The sequence below is a fragment of the Littorina saxatilis genome, linkage group LG12 (assembly GCF_037325665.1).
Source record: "Littorina saxatilis isolate snail1 linkage group LG12, US_GU_Lsax_2.0, whole genome shotgun sequence".
NCBI classification, from domain to species: domain Eukaryota; kingdom Metazoa; phylum Mollusca; class Gastropoda; order Littorinimorpha; family Littorinidae; genus Littorina; species Littorina saxatilis.
Window position 1 is genome coordinate 1,954,022 of NC_090256.1, and position 19,936 is coordinate 1,973,957.

At 41.2% G+C, this 19,936-nt stretch overlaps 1 protein-coding gene across 2 annotated transcripts; it reads right to left on the bottom strand.

Moving 5' to 3' along the window:
* Positions 1-7,999: 7,999 nt before the first annotated feature.
* LOC138981033 (charged multivesicular body protein 7-like) lies at positions 8,000-19,904 on the bottom strand. 2 transcript variants are annotated; one of them, XM_070353831.1, is made up of 10 exons: positions 19,584-19,904; positions 18,988-19,156; positions 17,109-17,303; positions 16,683-16,753; positions 15,699-15,761; positions 15,017-15,065; positions 14,413-14,532; positions 12,886-12,984; positions 11,453-11,570; positions 8,000-10,257 (listed from the first exon to the last, which is right to left on the bottom strand). In XM_070353831.1, the coding sequence occupies exons 1-10, from the start codon at positions 19,838-19,840 to the stop codon at positions 10,175-10,177; spliced, it is 1,224 nt and encodes a 407-aa protein (XP_070209932.1). In that variant the 5' UTR covers positions 19,841-19,904; the 3' UTR covers positions 8,000-10,174. The 2 variants fall into 2 exon arrangements, with proteins under 2 accessions (XP_070209932.1, XP_070209931.1); XM_070353830.1 differs by having other exon boundaries at positions 11,330-11,570.
* Positions 19,905-19,936: the final 32 nt, after the last annotated feature.

The window sequence follows — 19,936 nt, forward strand, 5'->3', positions numbered from 1 at the left end:
AATACGTTTGCCGATTATCTCAGTTTGGAGAGTTTTGTTATTTTCTGCACCGAAGATGTTTCAGTGCCTTCGCTAGAACTGTTATTTTTCTATCCTATTAAATAAATATAGGTTTTTACGTAATATTACTTATTTTGATGGAAATTAAAGGTCGTAGCTTTAATTCGATGTATTGGTAGTTAGAATTAGTTATGTTCCTTTTTTGTTAACTGAGTGTAAAGGTATTGCGAGAAACATAGACTGATTCTGTGTTTCCAGCCGTAGGCTATTCAGGCCGAATTTCCCCCCTGCTAGCCAGTTTATTCCAATAAAATATGCGGCCAACTTGAATGCGCTCATAAAATATGTTGAAACAGTGTTGCCTCAATGTGTGTGGATGCATTGGAATGTCTTGGTGTCTACGTTATGCGCGTACATAAGATAAGATTTGATGTAACAAAATATTAACGGAAAACCGTTACAGCGACCATTTTCTGTTTCGTTTTGCTCTTAGTACTGAAAAGAATACAGATGAGGGTTTCTGTCATGGTTCTGTAAAATTTGGGGAGGCTGCTACGTAAGGTGTTAGATTTATTGCACATCAGTCAACTGCAGCTACCCGGCAAAAACACCATCCAGAACCACGATCCAATATGGCGGTCACTCTCTTTTACACGCTAGATCAGCCTGGATCTGGATCTGGATCTGGATAACCCAGCCTGACTGCCCGGTGGATTTACACGGAATGGGTATGCCCTGTAAGTTCAGATATCAAACAAACTCTCTGGAGTAAAAAATCTGAAATATCGTTCAGTTTAAGTCACCATTTCCACGGTTGAAAGTGAGTCATACTATGAAAAACGCCATTTTGAGGGTAGGCGTGGTCAAGGACCTGTGACGTCATAGTACAGTATTGCTCAAATCCAGGAACAACGGTTTTGAGAAGAAGAAATGCATATATCTTTGAATACACATACGTCTGTGACCCAAACACGGCTGTTAAACATCTGATCAATAGCACTGAAGACATATATCCTTAACTTTTTGGGTAGATCTATACGTATGACTCAGCAGAAGAATTTGCGGTGGGCCCAACACAGAAAGACTGTCAAAGTCTGGAACGCTTGTTTCTTTTTGCGTTTTTCGCCGTTTTGCATCCTACAGACTCTAAGCAACAGAACTGTATCACTTTGAGTGCATTATCTTGCACTTTATTTGTGACCGTCTGTGCCACTTCAGTGACCCATGTGATCTGCAGAGCTGTTCACACGTGTACATTCTCTTCCCTCGAACCGGTTTAAGTTAAAAATGTCAATAGGAGAAATTAAGGCAAAAAGGGACCACAGTGAATGCTTCTGTGTTCCTACCTGTTCTAACCGCTACCGTAGCACACCGTAGTAGATCGTAGAAAAGGGGCGCAGAGAAAACAGTGGAAAATGTGAAGAAATGACTTGAAATCTGTTGCAAGGCGTAGCAAATTCGGTCTTTCAATCATGGCGATCGCGTTCGCGCCAGGATGTGGTCAATGATTGGTTAAAAAGCACTGTAAATGCAGCACCGTATCATCCTTACGTCATAACCCACGTGATCTTCTGATCTATCTTTACTTGTAAAATGACTGAATGTCAAGAATGATGCTGGTCACTTGTATTCAGTGTATCGCCTAAAATGCACATGAAAACCTTTAATACAATGTATTACTAAACAAGAATGGAAAAGAATACTCGAACCTAACCGTGTCATCATTAGAGCGTATATACGGATATTCGGCACTAACATCGCATGCAGAAACATTAGATTCAAACAATTCTGAACATTAGATCTATTAGTATTAATGCTAATTGTTAGTAACATGTCTGGTAAGCTTGCTAAAGGGTTATAACACTTTTTGCCTGATAGCATGCTAACATTTTTTTTTAATTTTGCAAATTTGTGGGTTAATTGTTGGCTCAAAGCATTATTTTAACGTTAAATAAACGTTAGCCATAAAACATAAAATTAACGTTAGCAATAAAACGTTAAATACATGTTAGCCATAAAACGTTAAACAAACGTTTTGTTTTGGTTAGATTAATTTTACGTTAATTTAACGTTTGCGTAAGAACGGTTTTTCTGCTAACGTTAATTTAACGTTAATTTAACGTTTAATGCTAACCGTAAACCAAAATCAAACCATGCTAACGTTAAATTAACGTTAAATTAACGTTAAATTAACGTTAGCATGCTATCAGGGTATGACGTAAGGGTAGGGTGCTGTTTTTAACACACACATGATTATTACTTTAGAGATGTGTTTGTGTGTGTGCTGTAGTGTCCTGTATGCAGACGATGCATCTAACATGTTGGGAATTATCTCCCTTGTTTGACTGTTGCATGCTGGTTGTAAGCCCGGACACATCATGGAAGCATACATCTGAATACATGATTGGAACTCAGAGTTCGGTTGTCCATTACCTCTGTTCTTAGAGAACGTATGGTGTTTGAGTGTGTGTAAGCATGGGCCAAGTCACATACACCAACACTACAATTGGCGACGAGGATAAAGGTATTTATCTTGTGTAATTCTTGTCGGACTTACGGTGACAAGAAACGTGCGCACCACGTGTGACTAAAAAAAAAATGGAGAACATTCCATGTGTCAGCGTGTTTGACCCAAAAGGTGAACCTTCTCTGGTATCGGCGAGATGGGAGCGATGGGGGAAGAGTTTCAACATCTACCTGGTTGCATTGGGGGATGTTGCGGGTGCAAGAAAGAAGGCACTTTTGCTTCACTGTGGAGGGTCGGAACTGCAGGAGATTTTCGAAACGTTCGAGTTTGCTGGGGATGACGTCACACCGGATAACTGTACGTACGCACAGGCGCTCGAAGCTCTCAATAAGCATTTCGGTGCGCAGCGAAATGACACTTTTGAAAGAAATGTCTTTCGACAGATGGCCCAAAAGGAAGGTGAAGCTACTGCACAGTTCATCACTAGACTTCGCCAACAAGCAAAGCATTGTAACTTTGGACCAACCCTGGGTGAGAATATCAGAGATCAAGTAATCGACAAGTGTGCTGACAAACGTTTGAAGGCCAAACTTCTGGAGAGAATGAACTTAACTTTGCCAGTACTGATGCAGATTTCACAGGCGCATGAAGCTGCAAGTGGTTTTGTCAGACAGATGACGCCTTCAACTTCAACTGATGCAGCAGATTCTCAACTCGTTGGAGCTGTGGGTGGTAGATCGTCTTCGAAATATGTGAAGGAGAGACAGACCCGTGCCTCTGTACACAAAGTGGAGAAGAAAAAGGGTGCTTGTTTCCGATGTGGACAGAACACTCACCATGCCAAGGATCCAACATGTCCCGCCATGGGGAAGACATGTAGACTGTGCCAAAAACTGAACCATTTCGCTGTTGTGTGTAAAAGTGGCAAAAATACTCGAGCGAATGCCTTGAATGTTGTGCATGATGATGATGATAGTGATCATGACTATTCTTTCAAAGTGGGTGACAGAAAACTGGAAATGATACATGTTGTAGTGGGAGGAGTTCAGATCTGTGCAGGCATTGATTCCGGGGCTAGTGCTAACGTTTTAGACAAACAAAAGTGGGAGGCTTTGAAGAAGAAAAAAATTGTCTGTAAAACAGAAGCAAAGAAAGATGAAAAAGTCCTGTATGCCTACGGATCTGAGCGGCCTCTTACAATAATTGGTACATTTGAAGCTGAGGTTTCTCTGTCAGCGTTGCCAGATCAGAACAAGCATGTTGCCAAGTTTGTTGTCATTGAAGAAAAAGGAATTTCTCTTTTGGGGAGGGAAACTTCTGAAAAACTGGGTGTTCTGAAAGTTGGATTGCCAAAAGAAATACATGCTGTTGGTTCTGTTTTGACAGAAAGTACAGAGAAGCCTGAGATGCAATTTGAAAGTTTGTACGATGGTCTTGGCAAACTGAAAAATCACAAAGTGACGTTGCATGTGAAAAATGACGTCAAACCAGTCATTCAGGCCGCGAGACGCATTCCGTTCAGTCTGCGTTCTAAAGTAGAACAGAAAATCAAAGAACTGACAGAGCTTGATATTATTGAGCGTGCCGAGGGGCCTACATCGTTTGTAAGTCCCATTGTTGTGGTACCAAAGGCTCAAGGGAACGACATACGGCTGTGTGTTGATATGAGACAGGCGAATGAGGCCATAGAACGGGAACGGTTTCCCATGCCGACTGTTGAGGAAACGCTCCTAGAGATGAACGGTAGCAAGTTCTTTTCAAAACTAGATTTGAACATGGGATTTCATCAGTTAGAGCTAGATGCAGAATCGCGACCGATCACAACTTTTGCAACACATATCGGTTTGTTTCGCTACAAACGTCTCATGTTTGGAGTGACAAGCGCTCCAGAAATCTATCAGTATACGATTCAAAACGTACTCCGCGATTGCACAGGCGCGCGAAACATGACGGATGATATAATCATCTATGCCGAGACACTAGAAGAGCATAACCGCAGGTTAGCCAAAGTCTTAGCAACACTGAAAGACGCAGGACTCACACTTAACAAGAAGAAGTGCATTTACCGCATGACAGAACTACAGTTCATGGGCTTTCTGCTCTCAGAAAAAGGGATTGGGCCCACATCTGTAAAGGTCGAAGCAGTGAAAAATGCACAACCGCCAAAAAGTGCATCTGAGGTCAAAAGTTTCCTAGGTCTGGTAAACTTTAGTGCGCGTTTCATCAGTCATCTTGCGACAAAGTCAGAACCGTTGCGAAAACTCACACGCAAAAACGTTCAGTTCAAATGGGAAAAGGAACAGCAACAAGCGTTCGATCTTCTGAAGACGGACCTTGAAAATGCAGGTACTCTCGCGTACTTTGATCAAAAAGCTGAGACAAGAGTTGTCGCTGACGCGAGTCCAGTAGCTCTAGGTGCAGTACTGGTACAGATCCAGAATGGAGAAAAACGCGCAATCTACTACGCAAGTAGAAATTTGACTGATGTAGAACGTCGGTATTCTCAAACTGAAAAAGAGGCCCTAGCACTCGTCTGGGCATGCGAGAGATTTCATCAGTATCTCTTCGGAATGGATTTCATTCTTGAAACTGATCACAGACCGCTGGAGTTCATTTACTCAAAACGCTCAAAACCGTCTGCGCGCATAGAAAGATGGGTTCTCAGGTTACAGAACTATCACTTCACGGTCCAGTACAAACCTGGTGCCCAAAACATAGCAGATCCGTTGTCACGTTTAGTGAAGCATGATGAACGTAGCCGCAGGCAGACTCAAAATCCAGCTGAAGAATACATTTCTTTTGTCGCACACACTAGCGTTCCATCTGCATTGACGATGCAGGAACTAGAAGAGGCGTCAGAAATTGACACAGAAATCATTGCGCTGAGGCAGTGCATTCAGACAGACAAATGGCAGAACTGTCCAAACCAAACATACAAAGCACTCAAAGATGAGTTCACTTGTTTTGGCAAGCTAGTGCTTCGAGGTTGTAGGATTGTCATTCCACATGCACTCCGACATCGCGCCATGAAAATAGCCCATGAAGGTCATCAAGGCATAGTGAAGACCAAAGAGAGATTGCGAAGCAAGGTCTGGTGGCCAGGAATTGATCACGACACAGAAAAACAGATCAAGGCATGTCACGAATGCCAAATTGTTAGCCAGCCAGCACCACCTGAACCACTGAAGTGTAGGAAATTCCCGGACGGCCCTTGGGAAGATCTAGCCATTGACATACTCGGACCGCTTCCGACTGGAGAGTCCATTCTCGTTGTAGTTGATTACTACAGTCGTTTTTTCGAAACGGTCGTTCTGAGGTCCACTGTAACGAAGCAGATCATTCAAGCGTTAGACAACATTTTCACAACACATGGTTTGCCCGTTACCCTCACTTCTGACAACGGACCTCAGTTCGTTTCTGAGGATTTCTCCCAGTACATGCAAACGAACAACATTGTGCACATCCACACAACACCGTTGTGGCCACAAGCCAATGGCGAAGTAGAGCGTCAAAACAGAACACTCATGAAAGCCATTAAGATTGCACATTCAGAAGGCAAAGATTGGAAACGGGAGTTGAACACATTCCTGTTTGCGTACCGCACTACAACACATCAAACAACAGGAGTTAGCCCCGCAGAACTATTGTTCAAACGTAAGCTCCGAAGCAAGTTACCTGAGATTGACCGAGACACAAAAACAACACTCGATGAGTCAGTTCGCGACCGAGACAAATTGAAGAAAGAACAAAGGAAAGAGTATGTGGACACAAAACGAAATTCACAGACATCAGAAACAAGTGTTGGGGACGAAATCTTACTTCAGAAAAAGAAACAAGACAAGTTCAGTACTCAGTTTGAACCGGAACCATACAAGGTGATTGAACGGACAGGAACACAGGTCACAGTTGAATCGCCTAGTACAGGTGCAAGGTACAGACGGAACGTATCACACACAAAGCCCTATGTCAGGGAACAGTCATTAGATCCAGATGATTGTGAAAAACACACTGACAATTCTTCAGTTGAAAATGCATCAATTGGAAGCTCTGAAACCGATACACCCGCTGTTCGTGTTTCAATGCGTCCGAGACGAATGCCGGAAAAACTACAAGATTATGTTGTCGGACTCGTTCAACATTAAAGAATCAGAATAATTTGAGTTTATATGTGTGTGCTTCTAAACATTTTCATGTATCTGTTTATTCTGTATGGAAATGATTACATGAAACTGTTGTCTGTATTTTAAGGCTCTTCGTTCGATGATTTATTGATGTGGAAATATCAAGATTGTTTTGTTCTAAAAGAAAAGGAGAGATGTAGTGTCCTGTATGCAGACGATGCATCTAACATGTTGGGAATTATCTCCCTTGTTTGACTGTTGCATGCTGGTTGTAAGCCCGGACACATCATGGAAGCATACATCTGAATACATGATTGGAACTCAGAGTTCGGTTGTCCATTACCTCTGTTCTTAGAGAACGTATGGTGTTTGAGTGTGTGCGAGCATGGGCCAAAGTCACATACAACAACACTACATGTGCGTCCGCATGTGTGTGTGTTTGTGCGTGCGCGCGCGTGTGTGTGTAAATATGTATATTGTCCTCATTGTCACCGAGTCAGTTTAGGCTTTCTCGGAGGGTGGTGTAGCATGAACATTTAAGCTGCACCGACTTCCATCAATCAATCAATCAATATGAGCCTTTATGAGGCTTATATCGCGTGTATTCCGTGGGTACAGTTATAAGCGCAGGGATTTATTTTTTTATTTTTTTATGCACTTTAAATCGCGCACATATTCAAGGAGCAGGGATTTATTTATGCCGTGTGAGATGGAATTTTGTTACAAAAATATATCACGCATTCACATCGGCCAGCAGATCGCAGCCATTTCGGCGCATATCCTACTTTTCACGGCCTATTATTCCAAGTCACACGGGTATTTTGGTGGACATTTTTATCTATGCCTATACAATTTTTCCAGGAAAGACCCTTTTGTCAATCGTGGGATCTTTAACGTGCACACCCCAATGTAGTGTACACGAAGGGACCTCGGTTTTTCGTCTCATCCGAAAGACTAGCACTTGAACCCAATGCACATGAAACAAGCATCATGCATGCAAAATGTAATTTAAACAGAAAGTGACCCTTTCAGTTGTACATTGAATTCACTGTACATTTCTCTGTTTCTTAAAGGCTATTTCTCTCTTTATAGCCTCACACCGCATCCCCTGATCCGATACGTCCTGGAATAAAACCTTCAGGGTTTCTGCACTGCACTGTAATGTGTGTCACTAAGTTCTTGCTTATCGATACTCTTGATTAGAACGTGTTCTACGGTCCAAGGTTCATCACATTACTTACAGTTTTAAAAGATCATGAGTGTGTGATGAAACAATGGCCAATGTGAACGCGGCATGAAACGGACTCCTCTCTGAGAGTGAGTTGAGAGGGACAGAAAAGACACAGGAGAAACAACACACACTGACACACACTGACACACACACACCAAAATCTGGGACGCCAAGATCAAATAATTGCGCTGTTCTTTAATGGATGTACTTCGATCATTTTCAGCAAGACATTTGACCCCACAACTCACGGTCGACAATCACAATCTACAAGGCAAAGATCTCCATTAAGATTTATTATGTATCTTTAATTTCTGTTCCACAAATATTACCTTCTTTAATATGAATATTGGCAAAATAGTTCATTATCTGTCAGAAATCAGAAAACTCCTCGCTGGTTTGCTGTGCTTAATTGCATTTCATACAAAATAAGTTGAACCTGACTAATGGTCCAGTGAATGTTTCATTTTGTAAATTATACCTTCCATAAACTTTTACTTTCTTGTACGTTGATTTTGGAATTGAAACATTAGCATTCTATCTGTTTCAAATTTGAGGAAAAAAAAGTTCCCACCCATTCTTAGCAATAAGATGCAATCGCTGTCGCCTGAGTTTATTTTTCAAACATGAATCTTGTTCAAAACTGTTAATCTGTCCTTATTTACACATGTATACAGCAACTTAACAGTAGGTAGCTGGTACCTTGAAGTTATACAAGCGCTACAATCTTGCTGAGAATGCCTCAAAGCGATACCTACGTTATTGTCCCCTGGCTTGGGTGATTTAAGATTCTAACTACTGCATGAAGACCTCTCTTGAACAATATATTAGTTTGGAAGCAGAATTCTATGTACATGTATTACGACTACCCTGCTGTGTTTAATAGACACTGCAACAATAATATTCAGTTCTTCCATACATATACATACATTTATTAATAATGGCACCTTCATAATGATGAATTGTTCCCATATAAACAAAAACTACAAAACAAAAAGGTGTCTGAAGCAAAAATGTCCAGAGGTTCAACAGGAAACTGAGGCAAATTGACTTGAGCTGTAAAAATTGATGTAGTTACACATATATGTATATAAAACATCAGAAATTGTGAAAGAAACAATTGAAAGTCAGCAGAGACTTTCTTCCGAGATTTGTTAAAATCTCTTAGCAGAGAAAGAGAGAGAAATAAGTATCCCTTCACAGACAGCCTATTGGGAGCATCAGACCCTCCTCAAGGGGGACCGAGATTTACAGACACAGTATATCTAGTTTTCACACCATGAGATTAGTAAACACATCTTGATGCTAGAAGATTGATACTGTAGTTTAGTTTAAGCGCTTGAGCAAACTTCTTTATCCCACCTTCAAAAGAAAAGGTCCAGTAGTTGTGCAACTTTACACTGAGAGTGTTGTGATACTACAAAAGTATGATTATGTATGCTGAGCAAGACTGATCTACATGTACTAGTGACAGTGTTCTGGTAAACAAACTGACAGACAATCTGAAACATTGACAATTGACAGGCACATAGACACAGGTGCTTATGTACAAAAAGCTTATAAAACCATAAATAGTTATACATGTGTATCACCTTATCTCCTCTTAAAAGATGTTTTTTGTGTGTGTGCTGAAGACACGTACACATGCATGCAACCACACAACACACTTTGTCCGCTAGTCTGTTGCTACTGACCTGCACCTGCAAACTTCGTGCACTTATTAAGTTCCATTCAAACATGATTTCACTTACAGCAGTTGTAAAATCTATTGCACTTAAATAAAGGCAATGTAATAAAGTTTAACTCAAAGGTTAAACCTCCAAACAGATAGAAACCAGGCTACTGTTTATAGAAACCCATCTATGGCTAGTTTTAACCGACCATATAGAAGAGAGCATTTTACTTCCAACACACACACACACACACACACACACACACACACACACACACACACACACACACACACACACACACACACACACACTATTTATGAAACAAATACATATGATCGTTATGTACAGTATATTAAACACCATGACAACCTAACATGCTGAGACTCTTTTCTTCAAAAATATAAAGAGACTGATGTAAATTTAAGTCTTCTAAAGACACACACATACACACACTCTCTCTCTCTCTCTCTCTCTCTCTCTCTCTCTCTCTCTCTCTCTCTCTCTCTCTCTCTCTCTCTCTCTCTCTCTCTCTCTCTCTCTCTCTCTCTCTCTCTCTCTCTCTCTCTCTCTCTCTCTCTCTCTCTCTCTCTCTCTCTCTCTCTCTCTCTCTCTCTCTCTCAAAATGGGAAACCCCTAGGTTATTGATGCAACAAAGCACACTGGGTTGAACCAGGCTCCAAGAGCATCATGATGCATATTCAAGGTTTTTCTGTGGAGATCTGCTACTGCTTCTCATTCCTGGAGGGGACGCAGGAACCTCAGGCAGATCTGAAACGCAAGACAGAAGACTAGTGTTATTCTCAGGCCTCGGTTCATTGGCGCATAGTTTTTTTTATCTGACACATTGTTCTGACCCATGGCTGGTCGACTGTGCGATAGGACATTTGGACTTGTACATATTTTTCTCCATGCAGGCACAACTGACCTATTGTCCTCTCAGTCAGGGAAAAACACTGTGACAGTGCTGAATTATCATCCTGCTACTAATGTTTATTTCTAATCCAAATGCATTTGTTTTATACTTTGTTGTATTTACACTGACCACAACTCTGTAGTGTCAGGGGTTATTTTAGTATTTTTACACATGGAGAAAATATTTTCACGAATTGATCTGATAAACAAAGGGAAGTAATCGTGCTCTAAATGCATAAGACATGTGTAATAGAGTAAGTGAGAGTTATTCAGAACCATTCTCCTGGCACCTGAGCGAATAACAAGCATTGAAATGAACAAGCGACTTTCATCCTCATGAAATGCAATTAGAGCGCTTACTTCCCTTTGTTCATCAGATCTGTAAACAGCGCTCTGCCTCATGCGTTCAACATGTTCACAAAATGGGCAAATCGATGACAGATCTACAAATCGATGACAGATCTACAAAGGCAACTAAATGTATGAAAGATACATTTATCAGACTAAGGAAAGTACAAAGTATGATCAAATGCTATCCATATGATTTCCTCCATCTTTCCAGTCCTTTCCCTTCCCATCACCTCCACAATTGTCCCACCTTTCTTCCCTTCCTTTTTCCCCTTGCGTCAATCCTAACTTTTTTTTCTCACACTTCTTTTTTGTCTCCATGAGTAACAAGCTCAAACTTGATCTAACTTTGTAGTAGAGCCGATGGCAGTGAATCTTCTTCCTTCTTGCTTTTGTGACAGAGTACAACATTATTTCACACTAACACAGAATTAAGAAGAACACAAGGCATCTGTCACAACCTGGGTAAAATAAAGGAAACAACACTATAGCTCCAGTTCACCCCCCCCCCCCCCCCTCCAATTTCCTCATTGTTTTTTGTGTGTTTTGATTTAAGCAAATTCATAAACAATGATCTCACCAATCAAGCTCTGTCCGGAAAGACCAGAGATGAGGGCGTCCATATCCGAGTTGCTGCGTTCCGCAAAAGACCTGTGGCCTCCACCCACACTGGCTGGCTCCATGACCACACTGTCTCCCTTACCTGGACCCTCTGCCAGCAAGTCGTACAGTTCCTTCTCCAACGCGTCGGTGTTGACCTCTGACCCAGGCAGTGACACGCCTGCGATGGCCTCGCTCACGTCTTCTTGTTCTTGCAGAACCTTGTGGACATAATGTAAAATAATCGCCATGTGTGTGTTGTTTTGTTTTGAGTAAATACCCCTGAAGCTTGCTATAGAAAAAGTATAGAAAATGCACACACAAACACTCAAGCGCATACATGCACACATACAACAGCACAAATGTCCCCATGCATGTGCATACAGATGCACATACACTCACAGAACACATACACACCCCATAATCTCAAACCTCTATTACTAGTATTAGCCCTGACTTGGTCAACATTTTGATAACTGTACAGACTATTGAGCAAATATTACTTCCAGTTCAACACACCAAGTTCAACCAAATCAATCATAAACTGTTGGGGTTTTTTTTTTTCCTTTTTTTTTTACCAAGAATACATGTACCATCAAAGGCTCAAAAGTGGGTGGAAAATGAAGACAGAAAAGAAAAACAAGTCGCGTAAGGCGAAAATACAATATTTAGTCAAGTAGCTGTCGAACTCACAGAATGAAACTGAACGCAATGCCATTTTTCAGCAAGACCGTATACTCGTAGCATCGTCAGTCCACCGCTCATGGCAAAGGCAGTGAAATTGACAAGAAGAGCGGGGTAGTAGTTGCGCTAAGAAGGATAGCACGCTTTTCTGTACCTCTCTTTGTTTTAACTTTCTGAGCGTGTTTTTAATCCAAACATATCATATCTATATGTTTTTGGAATCAGGAACCGACAAGGAATAAGATGAAAGTGTTTTTAAATTGATTTCGACAATTTAATTTTGATAATAATTTTTATATATTTAATTTTCAGAGCTTGTTTTTAATCCGAATATAACATATTTATATGTTTTTGGAATCAGCAAATGATGGAGAATAAGATAAACGTAAATTTGGATCGTTTTATAAATTTTTATTTTTTTTTACAATTTTCAGATTTTTAATGACCAAAGTCATTAATTAATTTTTAAGCCACCAAGCTGAAATGCAATACCGAAGTCCGGGCTTCGTCGAAGATTACTTGACAAAAATTTCAACCAATTTGGTTGAAAAATGAGGGCGTGACAGTGCCGCCTCAACTTTCACGAAAAGCCGGATATGACGTCATCAAAGACATTTATCAAAAAAATGAAAAAAACGTTCGGGGATTTCATACCCAGGAACTCTCATGTCAAATTTCATAAAGATCAGTCCAGTAGTTTAGTCTGAATCGCTCTACACACACACACAGACACACACACGCACATACACCACGACCCTCGTTTCGATTCCCCCTCGATGTTAAAATATTTAGTCAAAACTTGACTAAATATAAAAAAGAAAAGCAGAGAAATCTTGATGCAAGTTCTCTCACCTCTTGCAGGTCGTCCAGTACTTGGTCCACTTTGTCAATGTTCACATCTCCAGTCAGTTGCCGGATTGCACTGACACCACTCTCATAGGCTTTCACAACCTGATACGCAAAGAGAAACAGGTCAGGGCATAGTGAAACAAGGGGCAAAATATACAGCATTAAGCTTCTCAAAAAGTGATTATGTCAAAGTGTGCCACACCTCTATTAGCACACAGACAAAAACAGCCAGAGAGAGTTTATTAATGCATGTATAGGCTCGCACACATAAGCAAAACAAATAGGCAAGATATGACTGACTGAAAGAAAACTCAGCAGTCAAACAGGAGAACTGTCAGATCATAATTGCAAATTTATTCCCAAGAAATACATGTAGTGTAGAATAATCAGACAGAGTACAGAACGGTAAAACTGAAACAATAGCACTCAAATATAAAATACCGTTCAAGGTTCCTGCAAAAGGTTTGAGATGACCCTTTCCTTCCTCCTCGATATCAAATCTTCTTCTTCTTTTTCTGCGTTCATACATTCCAGTCACTGACCCAAGGATGGCGCAAAACTGGCCATCAGTCAGACGTTTATCTCATCTTAAGCAGTTTAAAGTTATGCTTTCAAATGCAATGGTATGATTGGCATCTGCATTTTCCTGACTTTGGGACCCTTTCCTACTTGTACTCACTAAACTAACTGTATCCACTTTGCCTATCCCGTGCTTATACATAAAATGAACTTTATTACATGTACAGACGAACCGGTTGGTAAGGACCACCCAAAGGACTGACCAAAAGTGGTCATCGTGCATGGACAGATGGCGGCTGGGGGGAAAGGACTGACCAAAAGTGGTCATCGTGCATGGACAGATGGCGGCTGGGGGAAAAGGACTGACCAAAAGTGGTCATCGTGCATGGACAGATGGCCGCTGGGGGGAAAGGACTGACCAAAAGTGGTCATCGTGGACAGATGGCCGCTGGGGGGAAAGGACTGACCAAAAGTGGTCATCGTGGACAGATGGCCGCTGGGGGGAAAGGACTGACCAAAAGTGGTCATCGTGGACAGATGGCGGCTGGGGGGAAAGGACTGACCAAAAGTGGTCATCGTGGACAGATGGCGGCTGGGGGGAAAGGACTGACCAAAAGTGGTCATCGTGGACAGATGGAGGCTAGGGGGAAAGGTGAATTACAAAGAAAGAACAAAATCCTGTCAGGGGTACTATCGGTCAGTCGTTCTAGGCAGGTAGTCATTATTGAGAGTTGCATAGTCGCCACGGCAGATTCAGGCCTAGCATCATTCTGATACAACTGCATGATTAAATCTGCACAAGTTTGACCGTGGAGTGTGGGACACAAGGCTGACTTTCACTGTTGTAGTCTCCATTGATCAAACACACAACCCTAACACAAACAAAATAAAAACAGATGCTAAAACCTTACACATGACAGTAGCTGACTAGCTTACAGTCTTCTCCAGATTAAAATCAAAACTTGACTAAATGTAAAAACAAACAGGCCTTACACACAACTGAATGCTTACCATCTCATTGGACGTAGCATCTTCAATTCTGTGGATGATGTCATGCAGAGTGTCGATACAGGAAGACTTTTTATCTATCTGACGCTGTAGTGTTCTTCGCTTGCGGAGTTGGTGCAAAGCCTGTCAGGACACACACATTGACAGAGCGGGTTGTCATTACACACACACACACACACATACTGAGCCTATCAAAATACAGAACACAGACAGACACACAGACAGACACACACACACGTTATACCAGCAGAGAATCAATAACAGTGAACTTACTGTGGTAATGACCAAGTCAGTTTAATCTCTTGTCTCAGTCGTCTATCAAACTTGTTCTGCTGCATTCATGATTTTTATACAGCATCAACAAAGCTCCATAAAAAATAGTACTGCGACTTTAAAAAGCAATTACAAGCCAGTGTATTGTGTTGCTCTCTCTTGCTTTATTTTCTTTTGCTTTTGTTTTTCAGGGTTTTTTTTATTGGTTGGAGCATACTCGTTTAATTTATGTGCCAGAAAGAAATACATGTACAACGGCAACAATGGCAACGAATAAACGCTGTGCTGACCCCATAAACTTTCTGAGCTTGTAATTATAAAAGATAGTACTGACCACAGTTTTTCTTTGCTCCCTCACCAGTTTCTTTGCCTCTGCTGTATAGCTGAAAACAGACACAGGAAGGACGTAAAAAAAAATTTAAAAAAGCATTATCTGCTTGTATTCACCATTTGCAAAGTCTGACACAATAATGCGGGTTTACACAATTCCATTGTTTCAACAATCAAACTGGGAATAGGATGTCTTACACAGGGGCGGACGAGGGGAGGGGGGGGGGGTGCACAGGGTGCACGTGCACCCCCCCTCCAGCAAAAAAAAAAAAAAAAAAAAAAAGGAAAGCTGATTCTACGACCATTTATAAGTTCAAATGGCACCAGATGGCACCATTTTGCTTCTTTGAGCCAAAATTTTTTCCGGGGGGGGCATACCCCCGGACCCCCCTAGCAAATTCGGGCGCTTCGCGCCCATCACATTCACTTTCGATTCAAAGTGCACTCCGCCTTACAAAGCAACTGATCCGCCCCTGCTTACAGATGTGCATAGCATCATAGCGTGACATGCACGTTAAGCTCAGAAAATCAAAAACAGAGAACACATGCACACACTCACAAAACCAAATAACCAAATAGATTAATTTAAGGTCAGTCACTCAGTCAGGTGAGACAAAGGAATGCACACTGTAGAAGGAAAACTTCTAGTAATGAACACAAGATCTACAAGATTGCAAACCACATACCTATCGCACTGTTCAGATAGGGTTTCTATCTGCTGTTCCAGGCACTTCATCACTTTTCGTATTCTGAAACATGAAAATGAACAGAAGAATACATTTCATGAGACTAAGCAATACTAGATGTTAAATCTTAGAATCGTTTTTGCGACATATGTCTCTGTACAGGGTGAGCCTGTTTGGTCGGTTACATGTTTTGGACCCCAGGTGCACCAATACACCCAAAGATAACACTCAGTTGGAACTATGACCCTTTTATTCTTCTTCTTCTTCTGCGTTCGTGGGCTGAAACTCCCACGTACACTCGTGGGTTTTTTTGCACGAGTGGAATTTTACGTGTATGACCGTTTTTTTACCCCGCCATTTGGGCAGCCATACGCCATTTTCGGAGGAAGCATGCTGGGTATTTTCGTGTTTCTATAACCCACCGAACTCTGACATGGATTACAGGATCTTTTTCGTGCGCACTTGGTCTTGTGCTTGCGTGTACACACGGGGGTGTTCGGACACCGAGGAGAGTCTGCACACAAAGTTGACTCTGAGAAATAAATCTCTCGCCGAACGTGGGGACGAACTCACGCTGACAGCGGCCAACTGGATACAAATCCAGCGCGCTACCGACTGAGCTACATCCCCGCCCACCCTTTTATTTATTTCTCTCTGTGTCTTGGTCCTTGTCGATTTGTGTTTCGTATAATGTTCACTATGTATTGTATATTTTGTAAGCGCCTAGGGCTATATTTAGATTAGGCGCACAAATGTTCATAATAATAATAATAATAATAATTTCACCAGTGGCACAGTAAAATGTACATGCATTACAAATTGCACCAGGGTAAGGGTTAATCTGTTCACTAACTAAGAATTGTGAATTGCTTAAATTTAAAAACAAATCTGGTTGTTGTGCATGTGTGTTTATGTGGGCACATTTTGTCCAAAAAACCCACAAAACAATTGAATTTTATGAATGATAGAATAGAAGAAAAATACCTGAAGATATTGAGTTCTAATTCTTGGACAGGTTGAACCCTTGCCTCTGACTGTCCACAAATTTTAACAATCTGGAAAAGCAAAAGTTGGTAATTCATATTATATGAAAAAAAGAGTTCCTTCCTGATGTAGTGAATTTTAAAACACTGTGATTGTAATTGAGCTTCATGTTACTTCCATGAGGACATGATTAATAACGTATTGTTTTTATTGATGTTTCAGGGTTGTTGTTTTTTAACAAAGTAATGAAAAATTATAAATCTAGTCAATTCAATTAATAAAATGACTCCAGCTTTCTTCCATACTATATATCATATATTACAGAGTAAAGGATGACCTCTCTTGCATTTGGAAATAAGATTATGCGTTTTCCCAACTGCTAAATAACATCTCTACATCACGTCTTCTCTCATTTAGGGTCCTTACCATACTGCCATCCTTGCTTCTGGTGACAAGCAGTTTGCGGTCTAGCTCCAGCTGTTTGAGGACAATATCACACTCTGCTTCTGACTTGAGCATCCCCAGACACTGTGCCCTGAACGCTGACACCTCCATCACATTGTCTGTGGCCTCATGCTGCACTTTACTGTGGTGGTGTGCCAGCACTTCTGCACTCTTTCTCTGCAAACAGAAAAAAAGTCAACATTACACAATATTTTCTTTCAATTTTCCAATTTCCAAACCGCACATTCTTTCAACTTTCTTCACTCATCACTAAACTTAAGTACATTTAATTCACATTAAGTGAACACAATTTTCAGCCCATGTAACATTCCACCAATCCAATTCAAAGATTTTTCATTTTATATGATATATCATATCAAGATGTTGTACAAGTTTGTAAATGTCAAGGTATTAAAGGCAGAGTAAGCCTCCCGTAAACCATCACAGATACGGTCAGGCTTTTACACACAGTACAAACACCATTTCATTTAAACACTCACCAATTGAGAACATCCTAGGTGCCCTCCGTAAAGAGCGAACAATTTTCAAAGAATTTATTTTTGCGTGGTTTATCTTACCCCTGAGCCATCGTGAACCCGTGTGATCCAGTTTTCCCTTTTCACAATGCAGTCGTCATAGTTAGTCATTTGAATGCGACTCGACGTGAGCTTATCTACAATAGCACGGTTTTTTTATGCACGAAACAACGGCTGTGGTTCACAAGAACTCTAGCGATGGCTTTTGACTGTTGAGAGGAACGGCGATTTGCACTGATAAACCGGCCGTCGTCTGCTACGACCCTTGCGTGACCCTGCTTCCGGGCTTTTCTTTTTTTAAACTTTCACAACTTCGAATTGTTCTGATCTTGTCTTGATGAAAAACGAATTCTTTTATGATTAAAGAATGTTTGTGTAACAAGCTGTCAATTTATTATTTAGATTTTAAAAGTTAGGTCTAGCGCAAAAACGAGGCGCCGTTGTTGTTAACGGAACAAGTCTACGAAAATAAATTCTTTGAAAATGTCTCACGCTCGACAGAAAGCAGCCAGGATGTTCCCGTTCGGTGAGCGTTCAAATGGAAGTATGCTTGTACTGTATTTAGACGCTCGGGGAGCTCTGTGATGGTTTACGGGAGGCTTACTGTGCCTTTAATATGATTCAACGTCCTGGAATGATGTGCTTGGCAAACTTGAACAACAAGTCTACCAATCCCCACACAAACAAAATGGGGAGAAACAAAAAATTAAAGAAAGAAAAGAAGGAATAAGTAAAAGTAAAACAATGAGAAAAACATTTTTATTCTCCAAGCAGGCTACCCTTTAGATAGAGGGAGACAACCACTTGTTCACCCGCTGGTTGCCAATGTAACTTATCTGAGATCTTTTGTTTCAACATTTCCTACATGCTGCTTACGCTTATACGATTTAGCTTTTGGGCAATACGGAACTGCTCATCCATACTCTCATGATTGTCATTTAGGATAAATGACAAAGAATGTTTTGGGTGTCATGTCATTAAGCTCTTCAATCAAGATCATGCATGAGGGCCGATTTTGTTTGTTTGTTTGTTTGTTTGCTTAACGCCCAGCCGACCACCAAGGGCCATATCAGGGCGGTGCTTAACCCCATAATGCCAGACGCCAGGCGGAGCAGCCACTAGATTGCCAATTTTAAAGTCTTAGGTATGACCCGGCCGGGGTTCGAACCCACGACCTCCCGATCACGGGGTGGACGCCTTACCACTAGGCCAACCGTGCCGGTCATGAGGGCTGATGCCAATCACAGCAAAGCCAGTGCGCATATGCAATGACAACATCCTATCAGATTACATCATCAATATCATCTCACATGCATTATGCATACCTTAACTTGGTCTGGGATGAGAAAAACTTCATCCTCTGCAGAGGTGCCAGTGGCAAGCAGTTGTGTCAGTCCCCAGACCACAGGGCGCCTCAAGAAGGTGTCAACCCCCCAGCGCATCCAGCTGCTGCTTTGTCGTTCAAAGTCTGCCATTCTCTGCAATTTTCCTGTCCTGAAACATACAGTTTAATGTTTTTTTACGGACACAATGAAATGTACAGTTGTTGTTTTTTTTACAGACATAACATAACCAAGTCTCATTTCAATCAAATGGATACTTCCGCAAGTGAATGAATACTACAAGTTGACATTCACTGTTGATTGGCTCTATCCTTGCCCCTTTTTAACAGCTTGCTTCCCTTTATATTTATATTTCTTACAAAGAAAAATCTTAACTACTTTTCATTTTAACAATTTTCCACAGAGCATCATCATCTCAACCTCACCCCCTGCCCTCCTCTTTTTTTCTTTTTTTTTTTAAGCGGACAAAGTAACACTCAAGTCCTTAATGGCAAAAAACCGTAGGACGTTACTACGACTAGTACGGGTTTGAGGGATCACTAACTTGCAGAAAGTGACACCACTGCAAACCTTCTCACCTGAGCATTTCTTTCAAAACAGTTTCTAGGCACTTTGGGTGCTTCCCTTGCCTTTCGAAATAGTTCCTGTACGTTTTTAGATCCATAACCAAATCCCCATGACTTTGTGCACATTCCAACAGAGCACTAGTCCAGAAGTTCATCTTCTTTTCCCATGAATTCGGATTCAGCGATTTTTCTCGAAATGGAGCAAACAAAACAGATGCTTTTTGGTCGTCCATCCATTCTGATGACTTGATCAATTTCGGCGAAAGCATTTTAGGAACAGCAATTGATCAGACGTTGTGTGTTTGGCTACTTTCATTCCTGAAAGATTTTGTGTACCGGAAGTCAGCTTTTGATGACGTAACTGT

Coding starts and splice junctions, on each gene's coding strand:
- LOC138981033 (XM_070353830.1), bottom strand. CDS start 19,840: ATGCTTTCGCCGAAATTGATCAAGTCATCAGAATGGATGGACGACCAA. Junction 15,066..15,698: donor CTATCTGAACAGTGCGATAG/GTATGTGGTTTG, acceptor GTCTGTTTTCAG/CTATACAGCAGAGGCAAAGA. Junction 12,985..14,412: donor ATGCTACGTCCAATGAGATG/GTAAGCATTCAG, acceptor TTTGCGTATCAG/GTTGTGAAAGCCTATGAGAG.